General features: G+C 35.0%; 2 protein-coding genes across 2 annotated transcripts in view; both read left to right on the top strand.

Annotated features, from left to right (window-relative positions):
* LOC114328363 (histone-lysine N-methyltransferase 2D-like) overlaps window positions 1–14,782 on the top strand; it is a 797,359-nt gene that overhangs the window by 428,437 nt on the left and 354,140 nt on the right. The window lies entirely within an intron of this gene.
* On the top strand, window positions 4,575–13,763 carry LOC114328303 (uncharacterized). Its single transcript, XM_028277135.2, has 3 exons — window positions 4,575–5,086; window positions 8,556–8,647; window positions 9,933–13,763. The coding sequence occupies exons 1-3, from the start codon at window positions 4,858–4,860 to the stop codon at window positions 10,281–10,283; spliced, it is 672 nt and encodes a 223-aa protein (XP_028132936.2). The 5' UTR covers window positions 4,575–4,857; the 3' UTR covers window positions 10,284–13,763.

The raw sequence follows: 14,782 nt of genomic DNA, 5'->3' as shown, positions 1-14,782 counted from the left end.
TAAATACAAAATAAGGGGGCAAATTACGCCTGTTGTTATTCAATGTTTTTAACCACTTTGGTGGCACTTAGAACCTTAGTAATTCGCTTAGGAAATTCTTTGTAATATACTTAAACCGTTTCATTAAAATCGACCAAATAGGTTTTGCATAATAAATTTGCAATCTAAATGTTTTTAAAAAAGTTCAAATTTTTTAAAATCTTTCTGAACAAAAAGTAGCCCATTTAGAAGTTGTCTAATTTTTTTACATATAAAGAGGTGCTCTACCTATCTAATACACTTTACAGAATTAAAATCGGATTATTTAAGTGGCCTCAGCAATGTTTTAAACTTATAAACAATTTTTTGGCTTATAAACAAATAGCTTTGTTTAATAATAAAAAAATTAATTTTTAGCAATGCAAATAATTAAAACCGGTGTAATTTGACTTAAATTTTCAAATGCTGTCAGCAGAATTGCTATTTTATTTTTTAATCAAAAGTTATTCGCGTTCAAAAATTGCAAGTTTTCGAATTTTTGAAAGTTCCACTGCGTTTATCTCGAAAACTATGCATCCTGCGAAAAAACTTGTAAGAACATTTTTTGCTTAGAATTACCCAAGAAATACAAAAAATATTTTATTTTGCGAAAAATCGATGTTATGTAATTCCTCAAGTTCTTTGTTTATAACAATCTTATCGACATCCGGATCAACTGTTACCCAAAAAAATCGTGTTTTACGGGTCAAAAAATACATAAAAATCTTGGGTGTAAGTCCATCTAAATAAAGGAGCCCGTAGCACCTCCTGGCCACAGGACTAATTTGTTTATAAGCCAAAAAATTGTTTATAACTTTAAAACATTGTTGAGGCTGCTTAAACAATCCGATTTCAATTCTGTAAAGTGCATTAGATAGGTGGAGTGCTTCTTTATATGTAAAAAAATTCACAAATATTTGTATGTTCTAGTTTTTGTTGTGCAAGATTTTAAAAAATTTTAATTTTTTAAAAAAAGTTTAGATTGCAAAATTATTATTCAAAATCTAGTAAGTCAATTTTAATGAAATTTGGTGTACGGTTTTAGCACATTACAAAAATTTTCTAAGCGAATTAGGAAGGTTCCAAGTGTAACCTAAGTGATGGAAAATCATTGAATAAGGACAGGCTTGTTTTGCCCCTTTATTTTATATTTATTGCTATTTTGCAGCAAGGGTGATAAATTAAGACATTTTTAACCAATCTCATCTGATAGAAAATTTAATTATCTTTGTTTTATTCCTATACAACTTTGTTCCAAAATGAATCGTTTTAAAGTTATAAGCAAAAAAAGTAGAAAAAAAAACGAAATTTTTAAATATTTTATTTTTTTTATTAATGTTCCGGGCATATTTGAGAAGGAGCATAAATCAATTATTATTAACGAAGTTATCACCTAACTTTATCCTCTCATGCCACCTCTCACATCCACCTAAAAACAGATCCTTACTGGTCTAATTAGGTAGGTATCAATGCGGATTTAGACCAGGCCGCTCTACTATTGATCAGATATTCACAATAAAAGAGATGATGGAAAAATGCTCAAAAGCATTTGGTATAGTATAGAGTATGCAGGGCTACACTGTGGACAGCGATGCAGGAACTTTCCAAAATAACTAACTAATCAGTTTGATACGGATGCGTATGGAACGGTTACGATGTAAGGTGACAGTTGGACAACAATACTCGGAGACATTCGAAATAAACCATAGACTAAAACAGGGAGATGCATTTTCAGTTCAACTCTTCAACTTAGCTTTGGAACACAATCAGAAGTGCAAGAATCAGAAAACCGACTACGGTATTTCATCGAGAAGGACCAATCCTACTGTTGGCATTCGCAGACGATATCGATTTAATAGGAAACACCAGAGTAAGGATGCAGGAGACTTTCGTCAGGATCGAGAAGGAAGCAGAGAAGATGGATCTCCTGATCAATGAAAATAAAACGAAACATATGTATAAGAGTTGCAATAACCAAAGCAGAGGCAGGATCGGTCAGAACATCATCTTCGATGACTTTAACTTTGAGAACAACAATTTGGAACAACAATTTGGAACAACAATTGCTGAAGGCAATAACGAATCACAAGAAATAAACAATAGGATACAAACCGGCAACAAATGTCTTTATGGCCTTTCAAATACCGCCAAATTGACATTTTTTATCCAATCAAAAAAACCCTAGTTTATGGTATAGAAAATAACTTATATTTCAACAATTACTTTGAAATTTTATATTTCATGATCTCTTTTAGTCCCAATCACTGCAACAGTGGAGCTATGTTTCATCACGGTGCCAGCAGATGGCGCATAAATCGTTTAATTTTTCAATATTTTTTATGAAATTTTTTTACTTTTACTTTTTTTTAATAAATTTTAATGATCATGCAAATTTTCAAAACAACTGGTACGTACTTTTTATTTAAGAAAGGGCCTAGCCGGGTAAGATGATGAAAAGTGCCCCCAACTCGATTCGAATTCCATATAGGTCGCCGATTAGCATATATAGTGAAACCCACTTTCTGAAATTTTTAGCCCTCTAAGTGGTCATGTGACCCACCTAGAGCCTAATTAGGGTTTTTATGTTTTTATTTTTTACCTCAGCCGCATCGAGAACTAGCGAAAAACTTTAAATAAAAAAGTGGTAAGCTTTAAAAAGTTCTGTCCGACATTTTTTTTATTTTTTGGCGGGAAATTTAAATTTTAGAACGATTTTAAAATTTTAAATGAGTATAGAAAAATAACTAAGACATTCGTTTTCACGAAAAAAATATATAACGTGTATTTTTGCATAATGTTTCACCCTGAATTTTTTCAAATTTTTAAAATTGGTGAAACGCACCTTTAAAAATAAAAAACCGCATTTTTTCGGTTTTTTTTTTCGTTTTTTGATACAATTATATACATGTTTTTCAAAAACGGTAACACCGTCACTAGAATAGGTAAAAAACTGAAAAATAATTGGGGTTTGCTTAATAAAAATTTTTTGTAATGCCATCCATTTTCAAGATACAGGGCGTTGAAGAAAACAAAACTTTACACATTTTTTACGATTTTGCCGAAACTACTTGCAACATTGTAATACAATTTGGCGAGTTTTAAGAGGTAGTTGTTGTGCATTTTTTGACATACAATTAAGAATTTTATATTTATCATTGGGGCGCATAGGGGTAATGGTCTGAACTTTTTAAAGAAAAAAGATAGTACGCCACTGACATATTTCAAATTAACAATCGTTTTTGAATTCCTCGTTCAATTTGTGACAAAAAATCTATCTTCCTATTTTCATACGACGAGCCATTTTTATTCAAAAAATAAAACATCTTACCCTTACAAAGAATTCGAATTTCTAGTACATACTAGTACATAATAGTTTCTATCTATATTGTACATAAACTCGTACATCCATTATAAAAACTAATTCGAATACTTTGGAAGCGTTAAGATATTTTATTTTTTGCAGCAAAACGGCGCGTCGTATGAAAAATGAGAAGATAGTTTTTTAATCGCAAATTGAACGGGAAATTCAAAAATGATTGTTAATTTGAAATATGTCAGTGGCGTACTATCTTTTTTTATGCGCGCATAAATAGGGGCGCATAGGCGCCCCTATGCGCGCCAATGATGTATATAAAGTCCTTAATCGTATGTCAAAACATGCACAATAACTACCTCTTAAAACCCGCCAAGTTTTATTACAATGTTGCCAGTAGTTTCGGCAAAATCGTAAAAAATGTTTAAAATTTTGTTCTTTTCAACGCCCTGTATCTTGAAAATGGATGGCGTTACAAAAATTTTTTATTAAGCAAACCCCAATTATTTTTCAGTGTTTTACCAATTCTAGTGAAGGTGTTACCTTTTTTAAAAAAACATGTATAAAATTGTATCAAAAAACGAAAAAAAAAACCGAAAAAATGCGGTTTTTTATTTTTAAAGGTGCGTTTCACCAATTTTAATAATTTGAAAAAATTCAGGGTGAAACATTATGCAAAAATACACGTTATATATTTTTTTCGTAAAAACGAATGTCTTAGTTACTTTTTTATACTCATTTAAAATTTTAAAATCGTTTTAAAATTTAAATTTTCCGCCAAAAATTAAAAATAAAAATTTTTTCGGGCAGATCTATTTAAGGCTTACAATTTTCTCATTTGAAGTTTTTCGCTAGTTCTCGATGCAGCTGAGATAAAAAATTAAAACATAAATACCCTAATTACGCTCTAGGTGGGTCACATGACCACTTAGGGGGCTAAAAATTTCAGAAAGTGAGTTTCACTAGATATGCTAAACGGCGACCTATAAATATGGAATTCGAATCGAGTTGGGGGCACTTTTCATCATCTTACCCTTACCCGGCTAGGCCCTTTCCAATAAAAGTATGTAGGCACATATGAATTTCGTACTTTTACACTAAATAGGGCCCCGTAAATTAGTAAATAAACTGGTGAAGCGCGCTCCTTAGTTCGAAGTCCGAACCTGTTGTTTTCAAGTTGCGCACAAACGGAGCACAGATGGCACGCACATGGAAGGGCGATCCATACAAGAGCGAACCCCACTCCGTGTAGCAGCTCCACATAGTGGATACGTGATACGTTGGTGATCGCCGCTCGGTGCTCACCCTCTTCGATTCAACCGGTTTGCGGTCTATATGCAGGGGAGCGCAGGCCACATGCCATATCCATTTGAGCTGCTACACGGAGCGGATTCATCGTTGTGTTGATACGTACCTGAACGATCCAACTTCTGTCGGTTATTCAACGAACGCTTACACAATACGTATTGAGACGGGAACGCGATAGGTTTGTGGTTTTGGCGCGCTTGAATTGCAATATTTGTGTAATGGAGTGGAAGTCGGAAAGACATGTTCTAAAACTTATTGAAGCTTACCGTAGAACATCCTTATTGTGGGATTTTCAAGATCCGAAGTATTATAAAAAACCTATTAAAGTCAAGGCCTGGAGGGAAATAGGACAAGAAGTAAACATGCCTTGGGACGAGTGTAGAAGAAAAATACAGTCCTTGTTGGGTTCTTACCGGCGTGAGAAATACAGAATAAGACAGGGTAAAAGTAAGTTGTTATACATATTGAATAATTATAGTAGTTTAAGTAGTGTAGTCAAGATACATACAGTAAGAAATTTTGCCTGACTCTGCGACTCCGTCGTATTGTAATAACGAACAACAAACTCTCCAGAAGCGGATTCGCTCAAATTAACAAAAAAAAGTTTTTAATAGGGTTAGAATAATAAATAAAAAAATACTTAATTAAAAGATTTAAATAATTAATAAAATTAAATATCATATCATATATTTAATACCTTTTTAAATCTATATAGTTATAGGTAGATTATTATGTCTATCTACAGGGTGTTTGGTAAAGAATGGGCCATAGCTTAACCTTAGATTTCTGAGGTTAAAATAGGTCGATTTAAGCTAACTTACCTTAGTACAAAAGTTGATAATAACTGAAATACAGGGTGTCAAAGTTAAACTTTTATTTATTTTTGAATATTTCCTGACAGGCATGGGGCAACAACACGAAATTTGGTAAGTGGTGCTGGTACTGTACACCCTAATAAATTATGTTAAACAAACGTTTGTGGCTACTACCAGAGGCGTACGACGGGGGACCGTGGATGTTTGACCCTTCCCAAATTCTACGCCACTGGCGAAATTTCTATTTTAGTGCAATTTTTTGATTCTCCAATACTTTCTATGTAAATAACGTACTCCTCATTCGTAACGATAAAGCCATTAGTTTTCGAGATATTTGAAGCTAAAAACGAAGGAACATAATACATTAATCAAAATAAATGTGCCTTTTCATTTTTAACTTCAAATATCTCGAAAACTAATGACTTTATCGTTAGGAATGAAGAGCATATTTTTTAGATTCTCCAATACTTTCTATGCAAATAATATACTCTTCATTCCTAACGATAAAGTCATTAGTTTTCGAGATATTTGAAGCTAAAAACGAAGGAACATTAATACATTAATCAAAATAAATGTGCCTTTTCATTTTTAACTTCAAATATCTCGAAAACTAATGACTTTATTGTTAGGAATGAAGAGTATATTATTTGCAGAGAAAGTATTGGAGAATCTAAAAAATATGCTAAAATAGCAGTTACATCAGTGGCGTAGAATTTGGGAAGGGCCAACCATTTACTTTCCCCTGTCGTACGCCTCTGGTATTAACTACAAACGATTATTTAACATAATTTAGTAGGGTGTACACGTGTACAGTACCTACACTTTCTGCCAAGTACCACACGGATATGTCAAATAGTTTTATAGTACCGGGCACACATAGTTATTAAAGTTTTAAATAAAGAATAAATTATTAAAAAAAAAAGAATACTTTAAAATAATTTGACATATCCGTATGATACTTGGCAGAAAGTGTAGGCACTGTACACCGTACTAAATTATGTTAAATAATCGTTTCTGGCTACTACCAGAGGCGTACGACAGGGGAAACTGAATGGTTGACCCTTCCCAAATTCTACGCCACTGATGAAACTGCTATTTTAGCATAATTTTTAGATTCTCCAATACTTTCTATACAAATAATATACTCTTCACTCGTAACAATTAAGTCATTAGTTTTCGAGATATTTGAAGTTAAAAATGAAAAGGCACACTTATTTTGATTAATGTATTATACTCCTTCGTTTTTAGCTTCAAATATCTCGAAAACTAATGGCTTTATCGTTACGAATGAAGAGTATGTTTTTTACATAGAAAGTATTGGAGAATCAAAAAATTGCACTAAAATAGCAATACCGCCAGTGGCGTAGAATTTGGAAAGGGTCAACCATTCACGTTCCCCCTTGGTACGCTTCTGGTAGTAGCCAGAAACGTTTGTTTAACATAATTTAGTAGATTGCACAATACCAGCACCACTTACCATATTTCGTGTTGTTGTTCCATGCCTGTCAGGAAATATTCAAAAATAAATATAAAATAAAAGTTTGACTTTGACACCCTGTATTTCGGTTATTATCAACTTTTGTACTAAGGTAAGTTAGCTTAAATCGACCTATTTTAAACTCAGGAATCTAAGGTTAAGCTATGGCCATTCTTTATTAAACACCCTGTATATTAGGATTTTTATTTTTACAGCTGTCGCACCCTTCCTTCTTTCAGCCAACGTCTCCAGTCCTTTCTGTTATGCCATTATCCATCTCTAAGGTCTCGTCTTTCCTTGGCCTCGTCCACTTCATCCCTCCATGATCTTCGGGGTCTACCTTTTATTCTCTTTTCTATTGAGCTCCAATCCAAAATCTTTGATATTCACCTTGTACGATCTGCTCTTCTCACATGCTCATACCAAGTTAAACGTTTTTCTTCGATGTAGCTGAGTATGTCTTATTCTACTGCCATTCTTCGTTTTTTCTCCTCATTTCTCCATGAACTCCATTTCAGTTGCTGTAATTTTGGACCTGATTCGTGTGTTTATTACCCAATATTCTCTGCTCCATAGGTTATTACACTACGTACCAAGTACCAAGGTGTTATATATTCTCTTCTTTGTACCTATTTCTGGTAATCTGTCTATCCCACAGTACTCCGCTCATTTAATGAATGCATGTTCTTTTCTGTGTTAATCCACTAAGTTATCTGTTATCTCTTGCTCGGTGGTTCCATTCTTTGAGAGTATGAATCATGAATCCTAAGTATTTTAATTTTTCAATATTGAACAAAGATAGATCAAGATATTTCTTTGTAGTAGTAGAATATTTCTTTAGTACCCATAGTATACTAAGCGTCTTAAGAAAGTAAGGATGTAATTTATATTATAAGTTGTTCTGAAGCTATTTCCTTGTGGCATTTTAAAAAATAATTTTACACAAAATTATTTTTTCAATTTAATTGCGGCTTATTTCCCACTAAATAGTTAATTATATTATAAAATTTTATTATAATTTTATATCTTGCCAATATCGTATATAACCGCAGAAAGAGAGGAAGACCCAAGAAATCTTGGAGAGAGGGAATAACGAAGGCGATGAGCGCAAGAGATCTTAGAGAGGGCCAATGGGATGATAGAGTGTCATGGAAATTAGGCATCGGACAACGTCGCAAGACGTTTTAAAACCGATTGATATATATATACAATATCGTATATTAATCCTGTGTGGGCGATACATTGAATCTCAAATATCGATATATTTTCCAATATATCGAAATTTCAATATAAAAATATGATACAATTTTGAAATATATCGATATATTTAATAGAACTGGAATCAAATATTTTCATCTCTCTTCGGTGATGCTACTAGCACCATCTATGAATCGTAAGACAAAAGAGTCAGGAACTATAATTCGATTTGTTATTCTCTGATGCTTTTTAAGATGTAAATTAGACAGATCTAGTGCATTATGTATCTCTTTCCCTTCAAATGCGTTCTCACTTAGTTGTCTACGCAAGTGGACAAAATAGTCAACTATCACCGTAAATTTGACAAGTAATAACATTAATTTTTTCTTACAATAAGTTCCATGCAGTGTATATTTTATTATTCCAGGATCAGGTGACGCTTACGTCAGTAGGTGGTACGCTTACGAAGCTCTCACGTTTCTAGATGGCAGGAAGATGCCAACGCAGCGACCTAAGATGGTAAGAAAAAATATATAGATAGCTAGAGATATTTAAGCATATTCGTGTTCATCATCACGTAGCGCTACAATCCTGGGTGGGTTCTGGCTGACTGTACAACTTTTTTTCAATTTGTTCGGTCTTCCATCAACCTAGGGTCAAATGGGATGTTCATTTTCGGAGATCTGCTTGGATGTTATCTCTCCATCGCATTCTGGGACGTCCGAGTGGTCTTTTCCCGTAGGAATCTCCTCCCATACCAGTCTTACCAAGTCTCTCATTATGAAGTCTGTGCACGTGGCCTGCCCATCTTAGCCGCTGTGATTTAATATCTTGGACTATATCGGCGTCATTGTAGAGTGCGCATCATTTAATTCGATATTGGTTCTGATCCTATACTGGCTTGTGGTAATGTGGTGAGGTCCGAAAATTTTTCTAAGTATTTTTCGTTCAAAGCGTCTGAGCTTTTCTTCGTTTACTTTGGCCATGGTCCACGTTTCGCATCTATATATTAATTCAGGTCTGACGATGGATTTATAGATTTTGATCTTTTAAACTTCTTCTTAAACAGTGCGAATAGTCAGCGATTTGCCAATTGGATTCTGTCTTTTATTTCTTCAGTAACATCGTTGTCAGCTGTGATTACGGCCCCTAGATACTTAAAACGTTGTACTTTTTCGAAATTAAACGTGTTGGACGACACATTTTGTCCAATCTTGTCTCTTCATGTCGTTCTATTTATATGCATACATATATTTCGTCTTATCTTCATTAATCTTCAGCCCTACTTCATTTGTTGCTCTTTCCACCTTGCCGAAAATGTCTTTTATGGATAAAATGGAGTCTCCAACGAGATAATGTCATTTGCATATGCTAGTAATAGCTTGGAATCTTGAACTGATAGTAAATCTGTTTTTATTTCGGCCGACCTCATGGCTTTCTCTAGTACAAGGTTAAAAATTAGTGGAGATAACGCATCACCCTGTTTGAGTCCGCTGTTGATTTCAAAGCTGCCAGGCAGTTAATTATTTGCACGTACTTTTGATTTTCCATCCTCCATACAGACTTTGGTCATCCGAATGAGTCTCTTTGATACTGAGAACTCCGCCGTGGCAGTCCATACTTGGCTTCTTTCTACGATATCATATGCCTGTCGAAAGTCTATTCTTGTGTGTCTTAGAGAAGCATTTTGTAAAAATTTGGGTTTTGCTCCCCCCCTAATAATAAGTCCCCGCTGTTACGCCATTGCATAATGATTATACAAGTAGACATTATTTGTTAATTATTCGTTGCATCTTATTTGCAGCAACCAGAAGATATGATGGAAGATGTAGATGACATCGGAGTAGAGGTCAGTCTTTCGGAACTAAGCCCAGAGACATCAGCATCTTCGCCTATTAACATACCCAGTACGCGAGCCAAGACAGATGATTATCCTACTTCATCAATGCTGGGCAGTGAATTTAATATTTTCGACACAGTAAGGGAAAAACCGAACGAGACTGACACATTTTTCACGTATGTCGCTACAAAAGTGAATAATTATTCCAGGGAGACTCAGACCGCGGTGCAGCATGCAGTATTCGAAATACTTATGAAAGCTGATAAAGGGTTTTATGAGTCGGCAAGTTCAGATAATCAGCAATCTAACAGCTGATATAAAATAAAAATAAAAACATTTATTGCCTAATAAAATATATAATTCATTATCTTCTTCTTCTTTCTCGAAACTCCTTATGCCCCTCAGGGGCGTCGGAGGTTTTATTCATCTTCTATCCATCTCTTCCATTTCTTGCGGTCCTTTGCTAACTCTTTCATTTGTTGATGTGTTTTTCCTTATTCCTGTCCAATTTAAAATTGGATTTGATTAGGAGCACTTTATACACAGCTAATCGCTTTCCACTCGCAGGACCGTCCCCTAATTCATTATCTTAAGATATTTTATTTCTTCTTTTTCGATGTTCCGCTGCTGCACCAACTCCTTTGAACAGCTTCGGTTAAGGATTTCTGATTCTTCTTGCCTTGGTTGTCTAGACATCTTCTGTATGTATTTTTTGTGGCATCGCACCTACTTTCCTGCACCGATTTTGCAACCACATGGCTATTGTCTGATCAGATGGTCGATGTTTTTGTCTAAACATCCTCTGTACACGATTTCTGTTGAGGATGTCTCTGGTATTTAGGGGTCATCTTGTGGCCTGGTGGAAGAAATATGAAGTCCTGTTCTCGGTCACGTCCCTCAGTGGTGTATACTGCAGCCTTTCTCGGGTGGTTGCGTTGGAAGCACGGTCTTGTATTGCTGCTCTTCCAATGAGCCGGTAGCATGTCGTCTCTATGGTTTCAAGCCTCTTCCAGTTGGTTTTCACCGTGGAGCTCCATACTGGGACCACAGTATAAAGAGGGACAGTAGAACCACTCTCCGAAAAATTGGAAGTAAAAACTGTAGTCGCGCATGGCGACCGCGCAATGTTGGTAGTCGCTTTTGCCGCACTCTCGCATTGCTATTCGCATAGAAACGTACGGCTTTTAACAGGGAAAATAACCCGCATCTACCACTGGTGAATTACCAAATGCGTACTGCCGGTATTACTTCCTGAGATCAAAGCGCCGACAGAGGAGTGATTTTACTGTGGAACCTCTATATACTGTGCCGGGACCGCAAACAGCATCACAGACCTAACATAGGCCTGGTAAAAATGAATCTTCTTCTTCGTCAGGGGTGAGGACCTAAAAATTTAAGGTTTTATTAGTATTTTTTACTAATGCAGCTTTTACCTTGATTTGCTTTGCATGCAGCGTGAAGTTCAGCTTTATGTCTAGGTGGACTCATAAGTATTTTACGGACGCGTTATCTTGACTGCGTTGATCTTGATTTTCCATTTGTCCTTTCCAAGTGGTCTTCTAGTTCCGAACAATTCTTCTGTCGTCTTTTCCTGCTGTGTAGATGGCAGTATCGTCTGCATACAAAGCTGAACTTATTCTTTCATCTGTTGGTAAATCTGAAACAAAAATATTATATAAACCTGAGGCATCTTTCGGTCAGTTGAAATTTGAAAAGTTCTATTAGTTAGATATTTATCGCAAATATTAACCAACTATTGAGGTAACCTGTCCATCGTGAAGATAAGTGCTTTCTTCCAGACCGTGTCGTATGCTTTTTCTGCGTTCAGGATGGCCATTCCTGTCTTCTGATTTCTGTGGAACCGAATTTTGGTGTCGCTGATAACTCTTGCTAGTTGTAGTTCGCAGTTTCTTCCTTTCCTGAATCCAAATTGGTCCTCCTGTACGATTCTTCTTCTTTCTGCATGTTTCATTAAGCTCTTGTAGATTAGCTTCTCCCATATGTTTCCTAATGGTTCCAGTAGGTATATTGGCTTGCAGTTTTATGGTCTTCTTCCATCCTTTTTCGGTTTTAGTAGAGGGATGGTCTTGTCCAGTTGTTCAGAAAATGAGAATTTTCAAGGCAAAATCTTAAAATGTAGTAGAGCAGTACTCATTTTCTTCGGTAGTTTCTTGAGTAGGATGTTGTGTATTCCTTCCTGTCGTCATCCACTTCCGACTGAGTCGTTTATTTCAGAACACTATTCAGATTTTGTATAAAATATCTTACTTAATTGTAGTTTAATCTAGTAATGTTTAAATGAGTTTTAATATTATTCATATGTATTGAAAAAAATAAATGAGTTCAAAATCAAATGCTTAATTGCTGCAATATTACCTTGATATTATATCCTTGCCATTCATTATGGTAGGGGAGCAAAGTATGCTAAATGTTCAGTCACTCGAGCGCTTTGGAGACCTATTGGGTTGTGAAGAGTAGGTCCTAAAACCAAAAAAAGTTAAGTAACATTTTCCATTTTAGTGGGCGCTTGGCATTTCTTAATTTAATTTTCCATTTCCAACAATCGATTTTTCCGATTATAACGCCATCTATGCATAATTTGAAAAATGTTACTTATTTTTTCGTAAGGAATCCAAATCTGCAATAAAAAATGGGGGCTCCTATTTAAGATTTTAAAGTAACCCCCCACCCCACATGCATAATTTGAAAAATGTTACTTATTTTTTCGTAAGGAATCCAAATCTGCAATAAAAAATGGGGGCTCCTATTTAAGATTTTAAAGTAACCCCCCACCCCACCTCCGTGGGGGGTTGTGTTTGGTGCTATTCGATAGATTTTTTAAAAATGTGTATTTTACAGTTTTTCGATCTGATGTTCATTTCGCGAAATATCGCGGGATTCTTATTGTGAAACTTTGGGACTCCCCCATTTCCTTACTCCCGGCTCAAATCGTCAGATTTTTCAAATATACACTATTTTGCATGTAGTTAACTTACCTTATCTTAATCTGACAATTTCGAGTTTTTATAAGGATTAATTTTTTTTCGGGCCCCCCTTAACGAACTCCCCTGTGTTAAGAGCCAATATATGGTAGAGGTACATCTGCAGGGTACCAGGTTTCTCCCCATATGATAATCTGACGCGCTCGAGTAACTGCAAAAATCCCCGCTTGGGCTCCCCTACCATTAACAAGTACTGCGCAAGCTTTTGGTAATATATACTAACTATTAAAATATGTCCAACATGACGGCTTCGAAATCCTAAAGATGTACCATGTACGGAAGACTATTAGTATATGATTCTCCCGTGGCTATAAGTAGAATTGTCACTGCCAACTTGGAATAATAAAAATGACTAATTTAAAAAAAATAAAACTACAGATAGTCTGTCCGCTATAACTTTTCCCATGCGGTACGACATTTTTAATCAAATTAAGTCAAAACAGAAAGTGAAACGTACGCCGATGTGTGTAGTATATAGTATACAGTATACAAAATGTATATACACATCGACGTTCGTTTCAATTTATGTTTTGGCTTAATTTTATTGAAAATGAATCGTACCGCATGGGAAAATGACCAGATATTCACAATAAAAGAGATAATGGAAAAATGCTGGGACTTTGATCTTCTAAAGAGAATTAAATGCTACAAAGGTGTTACATCAGCTATTCGATGTTTTTTTACGCTAGATAAAGAACTTCTGTTTTTTATATATATTTTCGTTTGCTATTCTTCTTGTTTGTTTTAAAAAATATTGTATAGATTTTACAATAAACATTTATAGTTATCTTCATACATGTGTTTTCTTGTTAAAAAACTGACAACGAGTTGCAATTAAGGTGGCCCCTAAATATTCAGTGACCAGGGCCTGAAGTTAGGTTAAACCGGCACTGCATACAAGGGTGAACACCGCTCCGTGTAGCAGCTCCACATAGAGATAGAGGATATAGACCAAGAGGCAGCGCTGAAAAAGCTATTTGAATTTACTAAAGCTAGATTTTTCACAGTTGATTACTGTGAGTGTGTAGAGAAACATACTGCGGTCGGTCAAGCGAAACGTAGAACAGGGGTTACTGAGAGGGTATCAAAGTTGCTTTCCTACGAAGGTAATTATTTCCATTTACTAAGGCTGAAAATCAGTACACACATTCTAAATTAAATATAAATAAAAGTTATTATAGTCTGTCAGCTGTATGACGGGACAGAGCCGGTCGGTCGGCCGCAATAGTCGATTGAGGAAATGAAGCATTTTGGCTCGCAATTCTTTCGTACAGCATGGATTTACTTGAAATTTTCACAGAAGCTAGGGAATAGTCCAAGGATCATTTTATATATCATGACGCTATCATACGCTAAAACCTTGGGGTGGTTGCCACCCCATCTCGGGGGTGGGAATTTTTTATTACATTTTAACCATGTAATTCGATGGAAAAAGTGATTCTAAGAAAAAAATGTTTTTTACACTTTCTTCGTAAAACTAATATTTTTCGAGTTATTCGCGCTTGAAAATAACAGTTTTTCGACGAAAAAATCGACGGTTTTTTGAGAATACCTCGAAAAATATGCATTTAATCAAAAAAACTGTAGATATCGAAATTGTATCTTTTAGTAACATAAATCAAATGCTTTTCATAATATCTTTAAAACCAATACAAACCGAGATACGGCATGTTAAAGGTTAGCTTTTTTCTTTAAATGCATAATTTGAAATATTCAAAGCCAAATAATGGGAAACATTTGCATTTTTCGAGGAAAACCTAAATAATTTTTTTTCAAGTACACAATTAGACCTTCAAAAAAAAATAATAAAAA

Source organism: Diabrotica virgifera, chromosome 7, assembly GCF_917563875.1.
Source record: "Diabrotica virgifera virgifera chromosome 7, PGI_DIABVI_V3a".
NCBI classification, from domain to species: domain Eukaryota; kingdom Metazoa; phylum Arthropoda; class Insecta; order Coleoptera; family Chrysomelidae; genus Diabrotica; species Diabrotica virgifera.
The sequence above is the reverse complement of the archived record's forward strand: the minus strand, read 5'-3'. Positions and strand labels throughout refer to the sequence as shown.